Source organism: Phocoena sinus, chromosome X (assembly GCF_008692025.1).
Source record: "Phocoena sinus isolate mPhoSin1 chromosome X, mPhoSin1.pri, whole genome shotgun sequence".
In the NCBI taxonomy this organism is placed as follows: Eukaryota; Metazoa; Chordata; class Mammalia; order Artiodactyla; family Phocoenidae; genus Phocoena; species Phocoena sinus.
Window position 1 is genome coordinate 113,861,837 of NC_045784.1, and position 24,532 is coordinate 113,886,368.

At 39.9% G+C, this 24,532-nt stretch overlaps 1 protein-coding gene across 2 annotated transcripts in view; it reads right to left on the reverse strand.

Annotated features, from left to right (window-relative positions):
• The window catches only part of GPC3 (glypican 3), a 448,983-nt gene that overhangs the window by 160,315 nt on the left and 264,136 nt on the right, over window positions 1-24,532 (reverse strand). For both annotated transcript variants that reach the window (XM_032620671.1, XM_032620670.1), the window contains exon 4: window positions 6,600-6,733. In XM_032620671.1, the coding sequence (XP_032476562.1) occupies window positions 6,600-6,733 (134 nt within the window). The remainder of the gene's footprint in view (window positions 1-6,599; window positions 6,734-24,532) is intronic.

Below are 24,532 nucleotides of genomic sequence, written 5' to 3' on the forward strand. Positions count from 1 at the left end.
CCGCGTACCGGTTCTCAAGTAATTCCCAGGACCTGTGAGATGAGGCAGTAGCCACTTCTGTGCCAACGAGGAGCAGGGCTCCAGCACATTTAGCAAACTGGCCAATACTTTTGAGTCCCCAAATACAGTGTTACGGTGCAGGCCATTCCTTCACGCAAAAGCTTCTAAATACCGTGAGAAAACAAAGTTTGGTTTCCAAAGAAACTTTGATTTTTGAAAGGAAAGCCAGACATCCTATTTTTCAGGGTAGAAGACTTTCTAAACTGTTGGAGAGTTAATGAGCTTTTCAAAAGAGCAGAGTGTGACAGGAGTAGTTTACTGCCTACTGGGTTTACTGCGCCTGTCTTATTTCTTCTCTTCTTTGTCACTCCTTCCTAAACTTGTTCTGGCATGGGAATTAAGTGTATTTTATTTTTACCTTTTCTTAAATAAAGCTTTCTATCTCCCTGCTTATAATTTTAAAAGGAGGTGAGTTGAATATATTCTATTTATCTCTTTGAAGAAAGATACCTGAAACTAAATTAAGTGACATATTAATTACCCATGTATGACTCAGTCCAGATTTCTTTTCTTTGTGCTAGTAACCCATGACAGACAACAAAAGAATCTCCACCCATGAACTAAGGCAGTCTGCTCAACCGAATTGTCTCTGGGGAAAAAAAAGGATAAGAGTTTGGACAATTAGTTGCCCAGGGTGGGAAAACAATTTGATTGAAGGGAATGTTCTTTGATTCGAATTCCACTTTATTCTAATCATACATGCCAAACATACCATTTGACATATAAATAGTGAACCCTACAGCTCTCACTTGGGACAAACCCAATGCTTGCTCACAGCAGTCTACTCAGGAAAAAGAGTCTCTTCAATGTGTTAAATGTGGAACTAAAGGACAGGGCCCCTGTGCGTGCACGAGCCGTTTTGAAATATTGCAGCTAGGCGCACGTGATCTTCCCTGGGGGGCTCCCACCATCCTCAAGAGAAGCGTCCCCTTCTTGGGTTGTGGCCGAGGGGATTCCCTTTGCTTTCTTGCAATGATTTGCTTGGGCAGGCATCAAAGCAGCACTAATTGGAAACCACTGCAAGTAAAAAGCAACCTTTCATCCCCAGCTGCAGATCCTGAACTTTTCTCCTTTATCATTAAGGATCTTATTTTTCTTAATATAAAATAATATGAGCTCATTATTTTTTTAAAAATTAAAAAACACAGAAAAGCCCATAAACTATTTATCCTTAGAATGATGCAGAATCATACTTATTTCTGCTGCAGAGAACCTTTCACGGTCTGACTCCAAGCTATAATTTTCTACATTCCAGAGACTAGCCCATACATTTTCTCATACTGTTCCCTTTGCCTGGAATACCCTCGTTTCCCTCCTCCACCCGTTGAATTTCTACTCTTCTTTCAAGGCCCAGCTCAAGAGTTACCTTTTCGCAAGAGAGCTGCTAACCTTCCCATCTATGACGCTGCCACTCTTCCGTACATAGCTCTGTTTTGGCACTCACCCCTCAATGCATCAAAATTATTTGTGTGTCTGTCCCCCTCACTAGGTTAGCAGCTTCTCGTAGTCCTCAGAGCCTAATCCTTACACCAGCATAGATGGTGTTCACAAAAGTTGAAAGAAGTAGAGTCCTATTTAGGGCAGAATGACTTGCACCAGAGCTGAAACTCGACGATTCACTCAGGACATACTTTGTTGTGTTCAGAGGGTGGAAGGCAGCAGTCTGAGAGGGAGTGGGAGTAAGCATTGATTCTGGACCAGGGAGCTGAGATCAGCTTTTGTTTTTTTCTTTCTAGGTCATTTACTGGTGTCACCTAATCCACTGCCCCTTTAGACCAAGTCAGAGAGGAAAGGGAGGAGGGGGAGTGCGGGACAGGGAAGGCTGGAATACGTAGATGTACTTTCACAAGGGTGGAGGGACTGTGTGACTTTCTCACAGGTTAGCATCTGGGCCAGAAGCTCGGTGTGTAGATGCTGAATGGACTATATTCAACTACAGATTTTGTGTTTGGAAAAGGGAAAGATATTGCTCATGTCATAAAATACCAAACTTTATGGGCGATATGCAAATGACAAGGTACACATTATCATAGGGGAAGCGGTGAAAGAGACATTCAATAGGGCAAAGGAGGGAAAGCCTGACATCTGAGAGGAGCTGAAAATATTAGAGTTGGAAAGGCCTGTGAAAATGTCATTTCTTTTATTCTGATTGTACTACTTATGCATCTTGTCCTACCCTCACTGTTTTAAATCTGAGGACAGATATTTTCAATATTTGTATCCAAAAGGAATGCTGAGTCCCGTACTTAGGCCACCAGTTGAGTATCAAATCGCCTTTAAATTGAACTAAGCTATTTCTAAGATTAGTTGTGTGTTGCAAACTACCCAGTTGGGGGCAGACAAAACAAACGGATGACTTCTGAATGCTACCAAAGGAATCCTGCATTTCTTTGTGTGTTTTTATTTTAATAAGGCAACGGGGCTTTTCAACTCATAATCAGGTTCAGTTTGCTCACAACCTCCACAGACTGAATGCTACTATAGGGTTCCTTTACTAATTATCATATTCTTAACCACGGAGGATGGAGCTGGAGCATGGGTGCGAGGGATGCTGGAGGTACATATATTCTTTTGGACTGTGAAATCCTGTGCAGAACATACTGAGAAATGTATAGAGGTTCTAACACTCTGCCACATCAGATTGCAGGGGGGCAGTGCATTTAGCAAGAGATCATCTTAATCCCCTATTCTCCACTCTCCCTAAGAGGGTTTACAATGCTATTTGACAGAGTTAAAAGAAATCAGACACTCTCCTGTTTTATTTTCTTATTCTGCCAGAGAATTCAGAAGGAAGGGCTCCATCTCAGTTTTGCGTCAGCGTGCAAAAAAGATGAGAAACACCATGGGGTGGGCTCATGTTCCCAACACGCAAAGGAGCCCTGCCTATCACTTACTTAAGTCTACGGGCTTTTGCAATTTTTCTTACTATCCTTTCTTTTCTTTGGGGGTTAGCAACAAATTCAAAAACGAATCTAAACAAAGTGTCAAATCTGGGTGCTTAGCCAAAAACTCATTTACCGATTTTATCTTTCCCTGGAGGAATCAACATCCATAGAGCCCTCCCTGGTAAGGCGAAAGGGAATAGGTCCCATAGAGCCCAAGATAGAAGCCATGCCAGCAGGACCTTAATAAACGAACGTCCTATCTACTTATCAATGTGTCTAGGTTGACAGGGTGATCTCAAAATGCGACTGGAATACTGTGTTTATTTTGAAAAAGCTTTGCATGTGATTCTGTTACAAATTAATATACCACATCCTCAATGAAGCCTCCACTATACCTGGGCAGAGGTTCTCTCCTTCCCTGTAGGCTGCCTCTTTGCACTTACAAAACTGTTTTGAAATGATCGCTATTTAAGTCTATTTCCACATTCGACTGATTTGGAGAGCAGAGACTGTGTTTTGATTTCCAGTACACAGTATACATTATGGCACATAATAGGTGTTTCCCAAATTTCTGCTGAGTTGAACAATATATAATATATATATAATAATGCTATATATAAAACAATATTTTATTAATATTATACTATAAATGTAATATAAATATAATAATATATAAAACAAACATTATATTACTTATAATTTCTATTTTACTTTATATATTATTTATAAATAATCAATCTATAATATTATATAAATTCCTCACTTCAGTGCAATATGCGAGAGGTTTCCACTAGTTAAAGGTCAATAAGTGAGGTTAATTCCTCAGGTGGTTTGGGCGAAGAGTGAAAGCAATGGAGAGCAATGGACAAAGGACAGACAGGGGCTAAAGAGGGCCTGGAGAAATGGCCTAATTTTGTCTTCCTAGAAAGACAAAAAATTTCCCAAAGGACCCCTATGGTATATGGAAATGGTTCTCAGAGTATTTTGGTGCCAGGACCCCTGTGGTGGTTTTAAATATGTCCAGGGACTTCCCTGGCAGTCCACTGGTTAAGACTCTGTGCTTCTACTGCAAGGGGCCCAGGTTCGATTCTTGTTTGGGGAACTAAGATCCCACATGCCACGTGGCACGACCAAAAGATAAATAAATAAATAAAAATAAATAAAAAAGTCAACAAACTCTGATACTGCTCCTTTCAAGAGGTGGAGCTTAATTTCCCTCCCCTTGAATGTGGACTAGAACTGGTGACTTGCTTCTAGCAAATCGAATATGTCAGAAGTGACAGTATTGTCACTTCCAAGACTAGGTCGTGAAAGACATCTCAGCTTTCTCCTTGCTCTCTTCCCTGGCTCACTTATTCTGGGGAAGCCAGCAGCCATGTTGTGAGGACACCCAGAAGGTCCGTGTGGTGAGAAACTGAGGCCTCCTTCAAACAACCAACCAGCACTAACTTGCTCCATGTGTAAAAGAGCCACCGTGGAAGTGGCCCCTCCAGCCTTAGTCAACACTCAATGGACTGCAGCTCCAGGTAACACCTTGACCAAAATTTCTTTGAGACTGAGGACCACCCAGCTAAGCCGCTCCCAAATTCCTGACAGAAACCGTGAGATAATAAACGTTTGCTGTTTTAAATAACTATATTTTGTAGTAACTTGTTATATAGCACTAGATAACCAACACAACCCAAAGGGTCCCCCCCACCCCTGGCCATACCATTCGGCATGTAGGATGGAACCCACGCCCCCTACAGTGGAAGCATGGATTCTTAATCACTGGGCTGCCAGGGAAGTCCCTTTTCTTTCTTTCTTTCTTTTTTTTCTTTTCCAAAGGGTTCTTAAAAATTATTAAGGACCCCAAAGAGCTTTTGTTTACATGACATATATTTATTGATGTCTACTGTTTTAGAAATTAAAACTCAGGAAAAAAAATTTTCAATTTATTATTAATTTTAAACTAACAGTAATGAGCCTTTATATGTTAGCACAAATTACATTTTTATGAAAAAAGTGAGAAAAGCGGTAATGCTTCTGCATTTTTGCAAAATATCTTTACCGCCTGTCTTAATAGGAGTCAGCTAAATTCTCCCATTGGCTTCTGCATTTAATGTGTTGCCATATTTTATTTTGGTTGAAGCGTATGAATAAAAGCCAGCTTCACATAGATATGTAGTTAGTAAAAGGAGGATCTTACAGACCCTCTGAAAGGGTTTTTCTGGGACTCCCTGAGTTCTCAAATCACACTTCAAAACTGCTGCTACAGGGAAACTAGAAATTTATTAGGTTGGAAGTCACCAAAAGAAAATGTTACCTCCTGAAATTTCTTTGGAGGACTATCTCCCAAGTGCCCTTACTGCCCTCTCTCACGCTAAACTGTGCCATATATGCCTAAGAGTTACCGTTTCAAAATCTCCTGTGGTAAATGGACATGAAAGGAATAATTTAGCCCAAATATGAGACTATTACTTATTCCATCTCTTAATTTTCCATCTCTAGGCCAATCTCTCCCAATCCTCTCAAAGTCATCGTGAGGCAGAACTCATGTCTAGCTATTCTTAAGCCAGTGGCAGGGTTGGCTACCTGTGCAGTCCTTTTGGGGAAATCAATTCTCCCAGATTTGTGTTGAGCTTCCCAATCCAATTTCCACCCCTTATTTGTAACCATGAAACTAGAAGAGGGAAGGAGGGAATCTGGATAAGGGGAGGAGGAATGAAGAGTATCGTAGCAAACTTTAATTTGGTCCCTTGACTGCTGTCTTAAGGAATAGAAATCAAATCCTTCATTTTATCATTCATAAAACAGTGTGTACTACTTTATTTTAAATAGATAACTAACAAGGACCTACTGTATAGCACAGGGAACTTGGCTCAATATTCTTTAATAACCTGAATGGGAAAAGAATTTGAAAAAGAATGGATACCTGTATGGGTATAACTGAATCACTTTGCTGTACCCCAGTAACTAACACATCATTGTTAATCAACTATACTCCAATATAAAATTTAAAAAAAAATTTTTTTTTTTTTTTTTTGCGGGCCTCTCACTGTTGTGGCCTCTCCCGTTGCGGAGCACAGGCTCCGGACGCGCAGGCTCAGCGGCCATGGCTCACGGGTCCAGCTGCTCCGCGGCATGTGGGATCTTCCCGGACCGGAGCACGAACCCGCGTCCCCTGCATCGGCAGGCGGACTCTCAACCACTGTGCCACCAGGGAAGCCCCCCCCAAAAAATTTTTTTAAAGAGTGTGTACAGTGTGAAGTGTGTGTGTATACACATGAGAGTGTCTTGCCAGTTTCTCTTTGGTGAACTCACCCCTGACTCACTGTTTTTGGAAAGCCACAAACCAAGCCACGGAATTGTGAGACCAGATCATAAACAGAAAAGGTTTTGTTTAATCAATAAAGATCTTGAAGAGAGAAGTCTATTCCACCCTGTGTTGCTGTACTGGATATTTACATATGGTAAATTTACATTTAAATATGGCTTGGATATAATACAATATCTTTTTTCTTTAACATTAACAGATGATAGATTCAATTCATCAAACACTCTACTCAGAAGAACTAAATAACATGTATTTAAGAAGCTTCCCTCCAATGGCTGTTGACCTTAAAACACAATTGCTAATTGTATGCTGAAGTAGAGAAAAAAAAAATCTCTCACCTTCTTCGGCTGGATAAGGTTTCTTCATGTTCTACATGAGCAACTTTTAATACCTTCTTGTCAATAAACAAATCCTCAGGATAATAAGCAGATCTATACTGACGTTGTTGAGAATGGGCACATAACTTGCCAATCTGAAAAAAGAAACGCAATATAATTATGATACTTTCACAGACATGATAGTAGAAACAAACTCTGAAACGCACTTCAATTTCTTCCCCAATTTCTTTTTAAAGAGCAGAACGAAGCTATTACTGGAGTCAAAAAAGGTGATAATGCTTTTAGGGCAAAGAACCATCTGTGGAAAAGAAGGTTGAAGACTGTGGTAGGGGGCACTCTGAGCACAGTCTATTCAGAGACTTCCTAAGATGAAAATGCTCTTTCTCTATAGTGAAGTACACATTTGAGAGGACCCTCCACACAGGACTTATGCTACTGATACCTTTCAATGGCACTTGATATTTATCCCTATGAAGTTCACAAATGCCAAGTTTAGGAAAGTCTGGTGAAGGAAGCGAGGGGTGTGACAGATGTGTAGTCTGTTAATAGAAGAGCAACCTCCTGCGCACAAAGTGCTCCTGATTCTTCTGAGCATTTTGTTAGCTCTTTTTTAAATGATATAAGTTTCATGTGTACAGCATTATAATTTAAAGCTTAGGGCTTCCCCGGTGGCGCAGTGGTTGGGAGTCCGCCTGCCGATGCAGGGGACGTGGGTTCGTGCCCCGGTCCGGGAAGATCCCACGTGCCGCGGAACGGCTAGGCCCGTGAGCCATGGCCGCTGGGCCTGCACGTCCGGAGCCTGTGCTCCGCAACGGGAGAGGCCGCAACAGTGAGAGGGCTGTGTACCGAAAAAAAAAAAAATTATTAAAGCTTAGCTCTTTTATACTCATATAGTAATGATAACAATGGCATCAGCTCTCTTTTCTCAATTCTAAATGATTGATTTGGTTAAACTACTTGTAGATTTGCTATTTTTTTCACTTTTGGTCAAAAGCCTGAATGAACTTCTGTATAAATAAGTACAAATATTAACACATGTCCCCCTTGTGCCAGACACTATGCTGCATTTCTTTGTGTGTTATTTTACTAAGGCAAAGGGCTTTTCAATTCATAATCAGATTCAGACAGTCCCATTTTATAGCTGAGAAAATTGAGGCTCAGAGGAGTTAAGTGACTTGCCTAAGACAAATAGGCAGTGGATTCACTGTCTGACTTTGAACCCGTTTGTCTGACTTCAAAGCTAATGCAATATCACCTTCTGAGAAGATATGCTTTATTTTCAGTTGCTTACATTCTACATTTTGGGGGGGAAAAAAAAAGAATTCCCAGTTCTCAAAAACATAGCCACGGTGAAAATATAGATTGTATACTTTAGGAAAAATACTAGAAATACCTTGTGAAAACAAGGGTTATATCTCTGTCACTTCTGTACCTCCATGGAGTTCACACTGGATTTTGTACACTTAGGCCCTTAGTAAAGACAAATTAATTGAAGTGAACTGAAGGAAAATCCTCGTGTCCAATCTGGCACACCATTCCACTGATAGGACATGGGCTCTGAGTTGTAATCCCAGCTTCTGGATTCCCGAAGATAGCCCTGAAATATTCTCTAAGTTATGTATCTCTTTATAAAAGCGTAAATGGCACTTGGTTTGTATAGAATCAGCAGTAGCATCACCTTTTATGAAAGACAGTAGCTACAGTATGATACTCAGACAACTACTTCTGAATAGTTCACCTCAATGGGAATGAAACAAAAGTTGCACACACTCTAAAATATTCCATTTGGTTTTGGAACGTATGATACTGAAATTTTCAGATGTGTTTATGTAACGCTATTTGACTTGGGCTAATAACTTTAAATGAAGAATCTGCAGTCTCTGAATTTGCCCCACTTGGTAGCCGTCTGGTAGGGTACTTTAGGTAGCGGACTGCCCGGCTGTACTGCAGAGTTAACTTCCAATCACTTCCAAAGCACGTAATGCAGCTACAAATAACTGAGGGTAGCCTGTACATCATAAAATTATGTCCATAGACACATATGTGTTTCTTTGTTAAACCGCAGGTGAGCATTCATGGAACAAAACCTTGATTTTTCCTTCCATAAATATCTATCTGTGACTCTGTGAACATACATCAATGTGAGAGTCTATTTCAGCAGGATCAAAGTATTCTTCGTCAGCACGTTCGGGAGCACAGGACACATTCTCTTGACTGACACCTGTTCCAAATCCAGCACCAAAATCAAAATCTTTCACACATCTTTCACAGTAACTTGCCTACTTGCAACCCACAGCTGTGAAATCTCCCTCCCCATTGAAAGACCGCCCCTTGTATCAGTGAATACTAACTGGAACCCAGCAAGACTTTAAAGTTTTTAGCCCCTCCCAATCTACTGGAAAGGGCTGCAACTGAGGCAAAAGCAGGAAGGTTAAGAACAAATGAGAATGTAGCCAGCCTGCAGTCTGACCCTTCTTCCCAAGCCACCCAATGTGGCATTATCAAGCCGACTTCCCAAGGCTCTGTGTGGGATAAGGGGCAAACAATGGTATCCTGCCAACACCCCCATCCGAAATCTGCCACGTCTTATCAGACAGCCTGTATTTTCTTCCACAAATTTACCATGAAGCAAATTCTTCTCATATACAAAGTATTTGTCAAATGTAGACACCCCCTTTGGGCCCTTCTCTCCACATCTTTAACCTCCACACTGTGCGAGCTGTAGGTGAATATTACGAGCTTATTCTGAGAAGTGGACACAAAGAGAAAACATAATTTACAAAGAGGTGGGGTATTAACATTAAAGAGGTCCTTTCATCTTTATACTTGGGAAACATCAGGCTATGCTGGGAGACCTGGGTCTTATTCTACAGCTGTACTTGCTAAAGAAGCCAGCCTCCCAAGTGGCATTTGAGAAATCGGTATCCTGCCCAGAGTTTTAGGCTCTTAAATAAAAAATGCAATCCGATTTCCTTTCACTGACTAATGTACCTAGTCAAGGATACCTCTATCTTTAAATTTAGTTAGTTGGACTGAATTTGTTGGACAGAAAGGTGTCTCTATCAATAGACCTGGAATATAAAACCTTTTTGTTTTCCGTGAACTGTGATTCCTAATGGTGCCTTTATATGTGTGCCAGAACCTGTGGCAGGGAAAGCAACAGTGCTCTGAAGTGTTATAAGACCTTGAAGTGTTATAAGAATGCAGGGCCTCTGACCATATCCAGGCCAGCAATTCATTCTAGTAACCCTAGCAGCATTCTTCTCTAGGCAGGGTCCAGAGAAGCACCGGCTTTATACACACGAGGAAAATACACTGCTGGGCCCAGCAAGGTATCTGTGAGTAAGAGCCCGGTAGACTGGACATCAGGAAGCGCAGCCTACAACCCCACTTCTACCTCTCACTCACAGAAGGACTTCCTTTTGACCTGCTCCCACAGTTTCACTCCACTCTGGTCTCAAACAAAAGAGGAAGATACGGTATTTGAAGTGCCATATTTTATTCCGGGCTCCTTTGAAAAAGGGAGGGAGGAATTACTTTGCAAGTAGAGTATGTTACCAAAGATTCTGAAACCATGCCAAGCATTTGGAATTGATGCAATTCACGCACGCACCCCATAATTGACATGGCAAGATACGCCACTGGTTACATTCATCCTCGGACCCCCATTCATCGTTGGTTCTAGGAACTCTCAGGTGACAAAAACTCAGACTTGATCTTTCCCTGAGGATGGCTGAGCAGAGAAAGTGAGCCTATATTGTAAGCTTCTCATCAACACCAATACCTCACTCCGGGCTAATGCTTCACAGAAAACGTCTACATCCATTCTCCATTCTCTCCGGTGAGCCCTACAACCCTCTGAGGCATACAATGCAGGTATTATTGACCCCATTTTAGAGATAAGGAAAGAGACTCACAGAGGTTAAGGAACCGAAACAAAGTCAAATGGCTAGGAAAGGGCAGAGCTGGGACTCGAACCCAGACCTGTCTGACTTTAAAACCTGTGTTTTTCTTTTCACTTTTTCCCCCTATGCCATGGGTTTCTGTCAAGAGGATAGACTCTGGGGCTCCCAGTATTGGGTGTGGCCCAGTTCTACAGTCCTGTGGACATCCCATCCATAATTGGAGAAAGATAATGATTATGAGGACTGTAAAACTGTACTTCAAAGAAGGGCTAGTTATTAAAGATAAACAGAAAACTGGCACCCAATTTTAACCTAAGTTTCAGGCAGTATTGCTTGTGGAATGATGTAAACTCTTTGACCCACCAGGCAAGAGCGATTTCATAACCATACTAAAGCACTGGATGTCAACTTCTGTGGGCTGTGGGAAAGGTGGTTCTCAAGTAGGCCCAGGCTGCTGCCTGCAGGATATCCCCGGACCCAGCCTCCTGAAGTCAGATTCTTGCATTGGCTATAACATCTTCTGTAATTTCTACAATTTACCCCAGGGCTCGTCTGACGTCTGGCCTGAGTATATTCTCTATAGTTTCCCCCCAAAAGGAGATTCCAGGTTGATCCTATGCCTACAAAAATAAAACGCGTTTAAGCTTTTAGCTATAAGAGCCAAAAAGATTAGAAAATGGGGGGGGGGTGCAACTACATTAAAGAGTATCGCTGACTCTCTCCTACTCTTTTTTTTTTTTTTTTTTCAGTACGCGGGCCTCTCACTGTCATGGCCTCTCCTGTTGTGGAGCACAGGCTCCGGACGTGCAGGCTCAGCGGCCATGGCTCACGGGCCCAGCCGATCCGCGGCATGTGGGATCCTCACAGACCGGGGCACGAACCCATGTCCCCTGCATCGGCAGGCGGACTCCCAACCACTGCGCCACCAGGGAAACCCCGACTCTCTCCTACTCTTAACTAGCCCTAAAAGATCTACTCTGCTCTCAATTTAAAAATCAGATGTACGACTTTACATTCTCCTTCTCGAGAAGTAGGTAAGAGGGAGGTGTGTGTGTATGTGAGTCTGTGTGTTCTAACTTATATGGCCCATAATAGAAGAGGGACGGGGAAGAAGAGGAGGAAGCAGAAGTGGAAAGAGAAAAGTTCCCATCCCTAAGTCTGTGGCAGGAGAAGACCCAGGGACACACCAGTCTGCCCTCAGAAATCTGACAGCTTTTGACAGGGAAGATGGATGTCACACTGCATTGTACTCAGGGAGCAGTACAACTCGTTCCCTCTCAAGAGCTGTACCTGAGGCCACCAAGACTTGAGGACCTCTAGAGGACCTTTTCAGTTTTATTTAATTATACAATAACTATTCTGCTAGAATCCAGCTGATGACTGTGGTACCAAGGAGTGCTTTTCTGAGAACTGTTGCTAAATAACTGGTATAAATTTAGTCTTTGATCACCAATGGATTCATCAGAACCCTGAAGAATTAAAAATAAAACTTCCGGCTTCTACAGACAAGTGAAACTAGACTAGGCATGAAAGAACGTAGACCTTATCACCTAGACTCCATCTTATTTTTCCCGGGGACCCCAGCGGACTTTGCCGGAGACCCTGTGAGTGTGCTCTAAAAGAAAAGAGAGACACAGGATTATTAAGGGTTGCACAACTGGATGATGGCAGAATGCTACGGATTTTCCTCTTTCTCACTGCCCTTGGCTCAGCAGAGGGTACCTGGAACACCATAATGACATCTACTGTCATACCATCTTCCTCTGGATGATGACACACAAGAGAAAGGAAGGACCTTCAAGATGGCGGAGGAGTAAGACGTGGAGATCACCTTCCTTCCCACAAATACATCAAAAATACATCTACATGTGGGACAACTCCTACAGAACACCCACTGAACGTTGGCAGAAGACCTCAGACTTCCTCAAAGGCAAGAAACTCCCCATGTACCTGGCCGTGAGGCTGACAGGGTCTTGGTGCTCCGGCCGGGTGTCACGCCTGTGCCTCTGAGGTGGGAGAGCCGAGTTCAGGACACTGGTCCACCACAGACCTCCCGGCTCCACTTCACGTACTATCAGATGGCGAAAGCTCTCCCAGAGATCTCCATCTCCACGCTAAGACACAGCTCCACTCACCGACCAGCAAGCTACGGTGCTGGACACCCTAGGCCAAACAACTAGCAAGACAGGAACACAACCCCACCCATTAGCAGAGAGGCTGCCTAAAATCATAATAAGGTCACAGACACCCGCAAAACACACCAGCAGATGCGGTCCTGCCCACCAGAAAGACAAGATTCAAGCCTCATCCAGCAGAACACAGGCACTACTAGTCCCCTCCACCAGGAAGCCTACACGACCCGCTGAACCAACCTTAGCCACTGGCGGCAGACACCATAAACAAAGGGAGCTATGAACCTGCAGTCTGTGAAAAGCAGACCCCCAAACACAGTAAGTTTAGCAAAATGAAAAGACAGAGAAACACACAGCGGATGAAGGACCAAGGTAAAAATCCACCAGACCAAACAAATGAAGAAGAAATAAGCAGTCTACCTGAAAAAGAATTCACAGTAATGATAGTAAAGATGATCCAAAATCCTGGAAATAGAATGGAGAAAATACAAGAAACATTTAACAAGGACCTAGAAGAACTAAAGAGCAAACAAACAATGAAGAACAACACAGTAAATGAACTTACAAATTCTCTAGAAGGAATCAATAGAAGAATAACTGAGGCAGAAGAACGGATAAGTGACCTGGAAGATAAAATAGTGGAAATAACTACCACAGAGCAGAATAAAGAAAAAAGAATGAAAATTGACGACAGTCTCAGAGACCTCTGGGACAACACTAAATGCACCAACATCAGAATTACAGGGATCCCAGAAGAAGAAGAGAAAAAGAAAGGGACTGAGAAAATATCTGAAGAGATTATAGTTGTAAACTCCCCTAATATGGGAAAGCAAATAGTTAATCAAGTCCAGGAAGCACAGAGAGTCCCATACAGGATAAATCCAAGGAGAAACACGCCAAGACATATATTAATGAAACTATCAAAAATTAAATACAAAGAAAAAATATTAAAAGCAGCAAGGGAAAAACAACAAATAACACACAAGGGAATCCCCGTAAGGTTATCAGCTAATCTTTCAGCAGAAACTCTGCAAGCCAGAAGGGAATGGCAGGATATATTTAAAGTGATGAAAGGGATAGACCTATAACCAAGATTACTCTACCCAGGAAGGATCTCATTCACACTCAACGGAGAAATTAAAACCTTTACAGACAAACAAAAGCTAAGAGAATTCTGCATATGTGATAGCATACAGTATTTATATATACTACCAAATGTAAAACAGATAGCTAGTGGGAAGCAGCCGCATAGCACAGGGAGATCAGCTCGGTGCTTTGTGACCACCTAGAGGGGTGGGATAGGGAGGGTGGGAGGGAGTGGCAAGAGTGGGGGGGATATGGGGATATATGGTAAGTATAGCTGATTCACTTTGTTATACCGTAGAAACTAACACACCATTGTAAAGCAATTATACTCCAACAAAGATGTTAAAAAAAATAAAGTTTTAAAACGAGATTTAAACATAATCTATCATGATATTCTCCTGTAAAAATACTTAATAGATAAAACAGATATATTTGTATCTTAAGTCTTATTTTTAAAAATATATGATTTTAAAAGTTCTGGTAAAGCTTTAAGTGCATTTGAAAACTTGAAATTATGCTACTTCAGAAATATTAATTTACTTAAAAAAATAAAAAAATTAAAAAAAAACTTCCTCTATGTTTATGCAATTTAAATATCAATTCTGACCCTGTGGTCCACTCTGGAGGAATATTACCTGTGGCATTTTTTTTAGGGTACCTTGGGGTTGGGGGTAGCGTAGGGTGGGAATGCCATACATTTCCAGTTAGAATAAAATAATGAACTTCAGTTCATTCTGTTAAATTTTCTATTGTATCATTGTTCAATTTCACTTAATTAAATCTTAAAAGTTTAAAAACAAAATATACATTGAAATTATGTGATATACAACATAAACTTTTAAATAGTAGCAACCGTGCCATTTAACAATTCTACAGGTATAATAAAAATGCTAATATATGTTAATGTTTAGTCTGTGGTTAATGTTTTGTCTTGTTAATTTCCCCAGGGCTTTTATTACTGATTTAAATCTGCCACACTACTCAACTGATTGCACTGCTTCCACAAACTGCAAGGAAGTAGCTCAAATGAATACTGATTAACAGAAATGTACAAACATTTGGCTGGGCGAACCATTCTTATTATATGCTGGTAATAATTACATACGTTTTCGTACAATGAGATGGGCATGGCAGGCAGTTTCCACTCACTTATCCTCCAGAAAATATGCATATGAGTATTAAATTAATTTATAACCTTGTACTTCAGTAAGCACATCATTATTAATTATCTATTGATTGGTCTGGATATAGAGCACAGAGGATAATGAACGGGCCTGGTAACAATGTAAGCATTTTATCCCCCCAGAGATTTGCTGTGACTCATCATTAATTGCATGACCATTAAAATAAAAGTTCACTAATAATCTGTAATGCATTCTGAACCAGGCTATTTTAAGGAATCAGGTGCCACTGTCTGAACATTCCGTTCAAGTCAGCTCTTTTCAATGAACTGGAATGTTTTTTAAAAGGAACCTATGTCCTACAGATCAATCTGCTGTTAAATTGAACTACAGCACTATACTACAGTGAAAAGAGCACACAAGTTGGAGTCAGGAGACCTTGGTTCCAGTCCCAGCTCATCCTCTTACCATTTCAATAACTCTAGATAAGTCTTTTAATCTCCTTCAAACTCAGCTTCCTCACCTGAAAACCGGAGATAATAACACCTGCCGTACCTGGCAGACGTGTGAGGATCAAATAAAATAATGGATGAAAGTGTAATGTCTCCCACATCCAGATAGAAATCTGACTCATTCATTCTGCAAGAGGGAACTGCTTACCTTCTGCAGCCCACTTTTTGTGTTAGAGTCCTGGCTCAGCTGGTCAGGTACATAGCTAGCTGTAAGTAATATTTGGAGGAGTTCTTTTAAAGGGGGACTTTGGGAAAACAGTGCAAGTATTTGCTGAGACTGTGTTCCCACTCTGAAAGGGAGCCATATTGAGTTTGCCCACATCGTTCATGCATCACAGTCTGATCTGTCTTGCTCTGGGACACCCGGAATATCCCCTTCTGTTCTTCAGGGCTCTAGTTACTGATGGGTGGTACGTGATCTTTGCCAGTTACCCTGTGCCTCTAACCTGTTTGCTTGTGTCCATGGAAATGAATGCTGTGGGGATGGGAGAAAGGTTTTAAAAAATCCTTTTGTGGAAGAGACTTGCATTTTACTAATGTAGAGCTGCCACAAGTGGATTCTGAGCAGGAAATACAACCCTGCACGTGTGCCTAACGTTTTTCATGCAATACCAATCCCTTCTCAGCACCAGGAGCCCAGGACATTATTGCTTAATCACATATGACAAATACTGTGGAGGTTAAAAGAGATCTTCATGTAGTCAATAAACTCATTACTGAATTCAAACACCACTCCTTCAGATGTACGCATCTGCTTGTGTTCCCTGTCCCAGTGAAAAGGAATCATCACCTACTCAGTGGTGCAAACCGGAAGAAACTGAAGCGTTTCTGGTAAATTCTCCCTCTCCCTGACTTCTCTACGCCCAGCCACAAAGTCTTATTTTTCTCTCTCTTATAAATAACTTAAATTTTTGTACTTTTCTCCATACTCAGGCTTAGGATATCATTAACTCTTAGAGCAGTGCTTCTCAAACTTTAATATGTATACAAATCACCTGGCAATCTTACCCATCTAGATTCATACACAGTAGATCTGGGCCGAGGTCTGAGGTGAGTAGCAGGGCCCTAGGGCGGTGGTTCTCAAAGTGTGGCTCCAAAACAAGCAGCAATTAGTCTCACCTGGGAACTCATTTCAAATGCAAAGTTTGAGGCCCGACCTTAAATCTGCTGAATCAAAAATGCCTGGAGTAGGGTCTGGCCACCTGTTTTAAATAAACCCTCCAGGCGATCTGATGCACCCTCCAGTTGGAAAACCACCACTACACAGACCATCCCAACATCCTCTTAATTGGTCTCCCAAGCTCCACTTTTGACCTCTTCCAATTCATTCCTACTAACAGCAGTTCTCTGAGATCCTCTCAGGAGGGCCTAGAAGTCAAACCTATTATCATAAAAATACTGACTTTATTTGCCCTTTTCAGTCTTATTCCCTCACAAATATATAGAGTAATTTTCCAGAGGCTTCATGTTGTGTAATGACATCCTTGCTCTGGAATATGGGTTTGTGTATTCTAGAATTTTCTAAGATAGCAGCTTTAGGGCACGAGTATATATATTTTTCAGAGGTTAATTTATTCTCAGTCCTTAGTGCTCTCTCATTGGCTACTTAGATTATGCCTACTATAATTTTTCTAACTTCATTATCATTTAATAAATTATTTTAAAATCTTGAAGTTTCGTGTCTGTTATGCTACTCATTAGTAAATACAGCCTGTAGTCTTATTTGCAATATTTAAACATTTTTTGAAAAAATCTAAGTTTTAAGATTAACTATAACTGTTATTATAGATTAAACTCTAAGAAACAAAAATACGACAAAAGCTCATTCCTTCGGCCTTATAGACACCAGTAATTCATCTGACTGTCTGATTCAACAGAACATTTCAGAATAGTATTGTAGTGTGAGCTAACTTGTAGAGTCATCTTGAAAATCATTCAGAGTTTAAAGAAAAAGGAATTAAATATTTAAAAGTAATGTTATGAGATCTTTAAAAGCCAAAATTATTTGTTGCAGTTTTTCAAAATAGAAATGGAAAAGCAACTGAAACATAGTATAGGGTAAGCCACTGTAGTACAGTCGCTGGAGACCTACACCTAGTAGCAGAGAACTGTAGAGGAAATCATACCACCTTCTAGTCAAAAAGGCTAACTCACCAAATTAAAGATTTAGCTGACAACATAAACATGGAGTCAGTATCTCCCCAGCAGAATTGTGTTTTTGCCTTTCAGATGGACAAATCTATAGACACGAGCTGGACTTGCTGTTTTGCTTGTATCCATTCAGTATCAGTACCAACTAATCATTGAAAAAGATCTATAATATGAGAGCTTGGGGAAAAAAACATGAGTAGTGCTGAAATATTCAGGGTTGAATAATGCTGTTGAAATTCATGATTTATCCTCAAAAATGTGAGGACATTTCCACTGACGGTACAAAAGATACGGCAGGTAAAACTGCTGGTACCTTAGCGTGAGGCAGGTTAGAGTTACCAAACTCTCATAGGAGTCATTGTAGTTTTCACTGCTAAGCACTCCCAGTTCTTAAAAAAGCCAGTTTCACTTAAGAATGTACTTGAACAAACAGTAAAAATTTTAGTAAATGTTGACCCTTGACACGTCTCTTTATTATTATGTGTGAGAAAATGGGAAGTATGCCTAAAGTACTTCTGCCTCGTACTGCAGTATAATGGTCAAATAGAGGAAAAGCCCATGCCTGACTGAGTTATGAGATGAACTAGACACGTTTTTCATGAAACACTATTTTCACTTGAAAGACTGACAAGCAAACTACTGTTAACAAACTTAAGTATTTGGCAGGCATTTTCTTGGAAAGGAGCAAAGTGAGCCGGTTACTTTAAAAAAAACAACTGACACTTTGTAACCAATGATAAAATTTGCACTATCAGGGTTTCCAGTTCCACATATAAGGAACTTGGAAGTTGCCACTCCATCCTAAAAACAAGTAAGAAGCTAAACCGACGGAAAAATCAACTCTTCCTGGATCTATAAGAGGGGAGAGATGGTAAAACCACTGCCACCAAGACTGGAGACACAGTCAGACAAATACAGGGAGTAAGGGCTTACCTTACCGGAGCAGAAACTGCCTTGGGAGCCAGTGCTGGCGTAGGAAAACGAACTGTAACCGACAAATTGCTGGAGGCTCAAAGAAGACAACTCTGAAAGTTAACATCTCCACAATGTTGTGAATTTTACATTCAGGAGCTTGACCAGATTCCCAGAGTAAAAGAATCCCAGAGTAGATATCTGAGAAAAATTCCCTCATGCTTCCAGCACCAGGAGGAGAAAAGGAACCATTTTGAAATACACCAGAGCACTCTGTTCTTCTCAACAAGGCCTGTCCTCAGGAGAAACTAGTTAACCAAAGCCTAACCTGCTAGAGTATTTTCAGAACCTAACTCACCTGGGGAAGGGAAATAACCAACTCCAGCCCACTCTAATCATCCTGTCCCACCTAATAGTGGAGGTGGAATTAATAAAGGCTGAGAAAGAGTTCGGAGGTTCATGGTCCAGAGGCTGAGGCTCATTAAAAGACCGAGACCTAAATATAGGACCCTAGAATGCCTCCTCTACCCCTACACCTTACCACCATCTCATTACAGGCCTATTCATAGAAGTTCCTTTCTACCAGTCCATCAGGTCCAGCTATCAAGAAGAAAATTACAAAAAAAAAAAAAAAAAAGAAGAAAATTACAAGGCATGCTAAAAGGCAAAAAGCACAAATTGAAGAGACAGCAAGCATCAAAACCAGACATGGAAGGGATGTTGGAATTTAGACTCGGAATTTAAAACAACTATGATTTATTAATAATGGCTACAGCAAACAGCATGCAAGAACAGGTTGGCAATGTAAGCAGAGAGACAGAAATCCTAAGAAAGACCCACAAAGAAATGCTAAAGAGAAAAAACACTAACATAAATGAAGTATGCCTTTGATGGGCTTATTAGTAGACTGGACACAGCTGAGGAATCTCTAAGCTGGAGGATACGTCAATAGAATGCTCAAAAACCAAAAAGCAAAGAGAACAAAGACAAAAACCGAATATACGATCCAATAACTGTGGGACAGCTACAAAAGGTGTAACACATGCATAATGGGACTATCAGAAGAAGAAAGAAAGGAACAGAAGAAATATTTGAAATAATAATGACTGAGAATTTCTCCAAATTAACATCAGACACCAAATCACAGATCCAGAAAGCTTGGAGAACATCCAACAGGATAAATGCCCCCCCACAAAGAAACCCTACAACCGGCATACAATTTTCAAATTATAGAAAATCAGGAATGAAGAAAAATTCCTTAAAGAAGACAGGGAGGGTGGAATACCTTATAGAGAAACAAAGGTAAGAATTACATGTGACTTCTCTCCAGGAACCATGCAAGCAACAAAAGAGAGGAGTAAAATATTTAAAGTATTGAGAGCAAAAAAAAATCACCAATCTAGAATTCTGAGGGTAATCTGAAAAATTACCATTCAAAAGTGAAGGAGAGGGGCTTCCCTGGTGGCGCAGTGGTTAAGAATCCACCTGCCAATGCAGGGGACACGGGTTCGAGCCCTTGTCCGGGAAGATCCCACATGCCGTGGAGCAACTAAGCCCGTGTGCCACAACTACTAAGCCTGTGCTCTGGAGCCCGTGAGCCACAAGTACTGAGCCCATGTGCCGTAACTACTGAAGCCCGGGCACCTACAGCCTGTGCTCTGCAACAAGAGAAGCCACTGCAATGAGAAGCCCGCGCACCGCAATGAAGAATAGCCCCCGCTCGCCACAACTAGAGAAAGCCTGCACGCAGCAACGAAGACCCAACGCAGCCAAAAATAAATAAATAAATTTATTTTAAAAAAAGTGAAGGAGAAATGAAGACTTTCTCAAACAAAAATTAAGAGAATTTGTTGTCAGTAGACCTGCCTTGCAAGAAATGTTAAAGGAAGTTCTTTAGAAAGATGGAAAATAATATAGGTCAGTAACTCGGATCTCCATGAAGAAAGAAGAGCACTGAAGAAGGAATAAGTGAAGGTGAAATAAAAATGAAAACTTTTTTTCTTACTCTTAATTGATCTAACAGATAACAGCTTGTTCAAAATACTAATAGTAACAATGTGTTTGATTATGTATGCTTATGTATATATCTTATGCATATATCATTATATATGCTTATATATAAATGAAATGATGGCAATGATACAAGAAATGGGAGGAAGGAATTGGGATTATTTTGTTATTATAAGGTATTCACACTACCTGTGAAATGGTATAGTGTTATTTGAAGGTGAACTTGGATTAGTTGTAAATGTATATTGCAAACTCCACGGCAACCAATAAAAAAAGTTTAAAAGAACTATCACTGATATGCTAAGAAAGAAGAAAAAATTGAGTCACATAAAAAGCTCAATGAAAACCACAAAAAGCAGAAGAGTGGAAGACAAAACCAAGAAAAAAGTACAAGGGCAACAAATAGAAAACACAGTAACCAATATGGTAAACATTAATCCAACTCCATAAATAATGACTATGAATGTCAATGACTTTTAATGCATCAATTAAAAGACAGAAATTGTCAGGGTAGATCAAAAAACATGACCTAACTATATGCTGTCTACAAGAAACCCACTTTAAATATAAAGACACATATAGATTAAAATTATATGGATGGAGAAAGATATACCGAGCTAACACTAATCAAAAGATAGCAAGAGTAGCTATATTGATTTCAGACAGAGCAGATTTCAAAGTAAGAAAAGTTATCAGGGATTAAAAAAAAATGCATTACATAATGATAAAGGGGTCAATTCTCCAAGAAGACATAACAATTCTTAACATGTATGTACATAACAACAGAGCATTAAATCACAAGAGGCAAAAACTGATAGAACTGCCAGGGAAAATGGATGAATCCACTATCATAGTTAGAGACTTCAACACACCTCTCTCAGAAATAAACAGATTCCAGCAGGCAGAAAATCAGTAAGGACATAGTGGAACTTAACAACACCATCAATCAACTGGATATAATTGACATCTATAGACTGTGTCATCCAACAACAGCAGAATATACATTCTTCTCAAATGCACATGGGACATTCACCAAGATGGACCACATTCTAGGCTATAAACACACCTTAACATGTTTAAAAGCAAAGAAATCATATAATGTCTGCTCTCTGACCACAATAGGATGAAACTGGAAATCAATAAAAGAAAGATAACCAAAAAATTCCAAAATACTTGGAGATAAGATAACACGTTTCTAAATAACAGTTGGATCAAAGAAGACTAAAAGAAAATGAAAGTACAACTTATCAAAATTTGTGGGATGCAGTGAAAGCAGTGCTTAGAGTGAAATGTATGGCATTAAATGCATACATTAAAAAATCAGGAAGTTCTAAAATCATTAAGTTTCCACCTTAGGAAACTAGAAAAAGACAAGCAAATTAAATCCCAGGTAAGCAGAAGAAAAGAAACAATATGAATTAGAGCAAAAATCAGTAAAACTGAAAACAGGAAATCAATAGAGAAAAATCAATGAAACCAAAAGCTGGTTCTTTGTAAAAATCAATATAATTCATAATCCTCTAGCCAGGCTAAGAATAAAAGACAGAGGACACAAATTACTGGTATCAGAAATGAAAAGAAATTAAAAGGAAATAAAAGAATACTATGAACAAGTCTATGCCCACAAATCTGATAACCTATATGAAATGCACCAATTCTTTTAAAGACATGATCTGCCAAAACTTACACAAGAAGAAGTAGATGATCTGACTAGGCCTATATCTAGTAAAGAAACTGAATCAATAATGAATATCCCTCCAAAACAGAAAGCACCAGGCCCAGATGGGTTCACTGGTGAATTCTATCAAACATTTAAAGAAGAAATTATACCAATTCTCTACAATCTCTTTCATAGGATAGAAGGAGAGGGAATATATCTTAACTCACTGTATGAAGCCACTCATTACCCTAATACCAAAACCAAAGACATTATATGAAAAGATCCCTTACGTGTCATAAGGGAAATGCAAATTAAAACAAGATACCACTATACACCTATCAGAATGGCCATAGAATTCTTTTGGCTATGAGAATGCTCAAAATCTGGAACACTAACAACACCAAATGCTGAAGAGGATGTGGAGCAACAGGAACTCTCATACATTGCTGATGGGAATGAAAATGGTACAGCCACTTGGGAAGACAGTTCGGTGATTTCTTACAAAACTAACCATACTCTTACCATATGATCCAGCAATTGCACACTCCTTGGTATTTTGCCAAAGGAGCTGAAAACTTATGTCCACATAAAAGCCTATACAAGGATGTTTATAGAAGCTTTATTCATAATTGCCAAAACTTGGAAGCAGTCAAGATGTCTCTTCATAGGTGAATGGATAAATAAGTTGTGGTACATTCATACAATGGAATATTATTCAGCACAAAAAGAAATGAGCTATCAAGCCATGAAAGACATGGAGGAACATGCATGCATATTACTAATATTAAATGCATATTAGTAAGTGAAAGAAGGCAACATGAAAAAGTCTACTTATGACATGATTCTAATTAGATGATATCCTGGAAAAGGAAAAACTAGGGAGACAATGAAAAGATCAGTGGTTGCCATGGTGGGGGATAGGGGCCCACATGAACAGGCAGAGGATAGAGGATTTTTAGATGAGTGTAAGTACTCTGTATGATATTACATTGATGGATATATGTCATTATACTTTTCTCCAAAACTATAAAATATACAATGTTGAGTGAACCCTAAGATAAACTACGGACTTTGGGTGATTATGATGTGTCAATGTAGGTGCAGCCTTGGTTAAAATTTAAAAGAAAAAGAGAGAAAGAAAGAAAATAAGGACCATTCTGGTGAGGGTTTTTGTTTGTTTGTTTTGTTTTGTTTTTTATTTGTTTGTTAAGGATTTTAAAGATTTTTTTTTGATGTGGACCATTTTATTGAATTTCTTACAATATTGTTTCTGTTTTATGTTTTCTTTTTTGTTTTTTTGGCCATGAGACATGTGGGATCTTAGCTTCCCCAACCAGGGATCAAACCCACACCCCTTTCATTGGAAGGTGAAGTCTTAACCACTGGACCACCAGGGAAGTCCCTGGTGAGGGATGTTGATAATGGGGAGGCTATGCATGTGTGGGGACAGGGGGTATATGGGAAATCTCTGTACCTTCCTCTCAATTTTGTTGTAAACCTAAAACTGCTCCTAAAACATAAAGTCTTTAAATTAAAAAAAAGTTTTCACTATCGAGCAAAAATTAGAATTTGGAAAAACTTATATCTTCCACTATGAGCTTGACAGCTTCATACTTACAGGCTTTTGATGAGAATGTAGTAATATTAACGTATATGATATTCTGATGTTGTATAGTGAAGTGCGTTAACCTTTGGTAGATCTGCATAACTCAGTGAACCAATATTCTTCAAATGATACAAAATCACACAATGGCTAAAGATCCACTAAAACTGCAAGACAGATTTTTTTGTAACAGAAAATGAAAAGTTAATTGATATGATTTCAGATTCCATATTGCAGCTAACCTTTAAGAAACTATCCCTTGTCAAATTTTTGTGTAATATCAGAGAAATATAGCCTTAATTATCCTAAAAGTGTATTAAAACACTGTTCTTTTTCTACCTGTATATCCGTGTGAGGTCGAATTTTCATCAGTCTAACCAGATTGAGTGCAGAAACAGATATGAGAATCCAGATGTCTACTATTAAGTCAGAAGAAATTAAAGAGATTTACAAAATGTAAAAAACAATACCACTCATCCCACTAAAGTATTTTGTTTTGGAAAACATATCTATTTTCTTAGAAAAAAAAATATGTGGGGCTTCCTTGGTGGTGCAGTGGCTGAGAGTCCGCCTGCCGATACAGGGCCGGACGCAGGTTCGTGCCCCGGTCCAGGAAGATCCCACATGCCGCGGAGCGGCTGGGCCCATGAGCCATGGCCGCTGAGCCTGTGCGTCCGGAGCCTGTGCTCCGCAACGGGGGAGGCCGCGGCAGTGAGAGGCCCGCGTACCACAAAAAAAAAAAAAAAAGTGAACATGTGATAACTTAATTATTATTTTAAAAATAAAATAGTAAATAAATATATTTTAAAGCCTGTTTGAATTTACAATACAATAAATAACA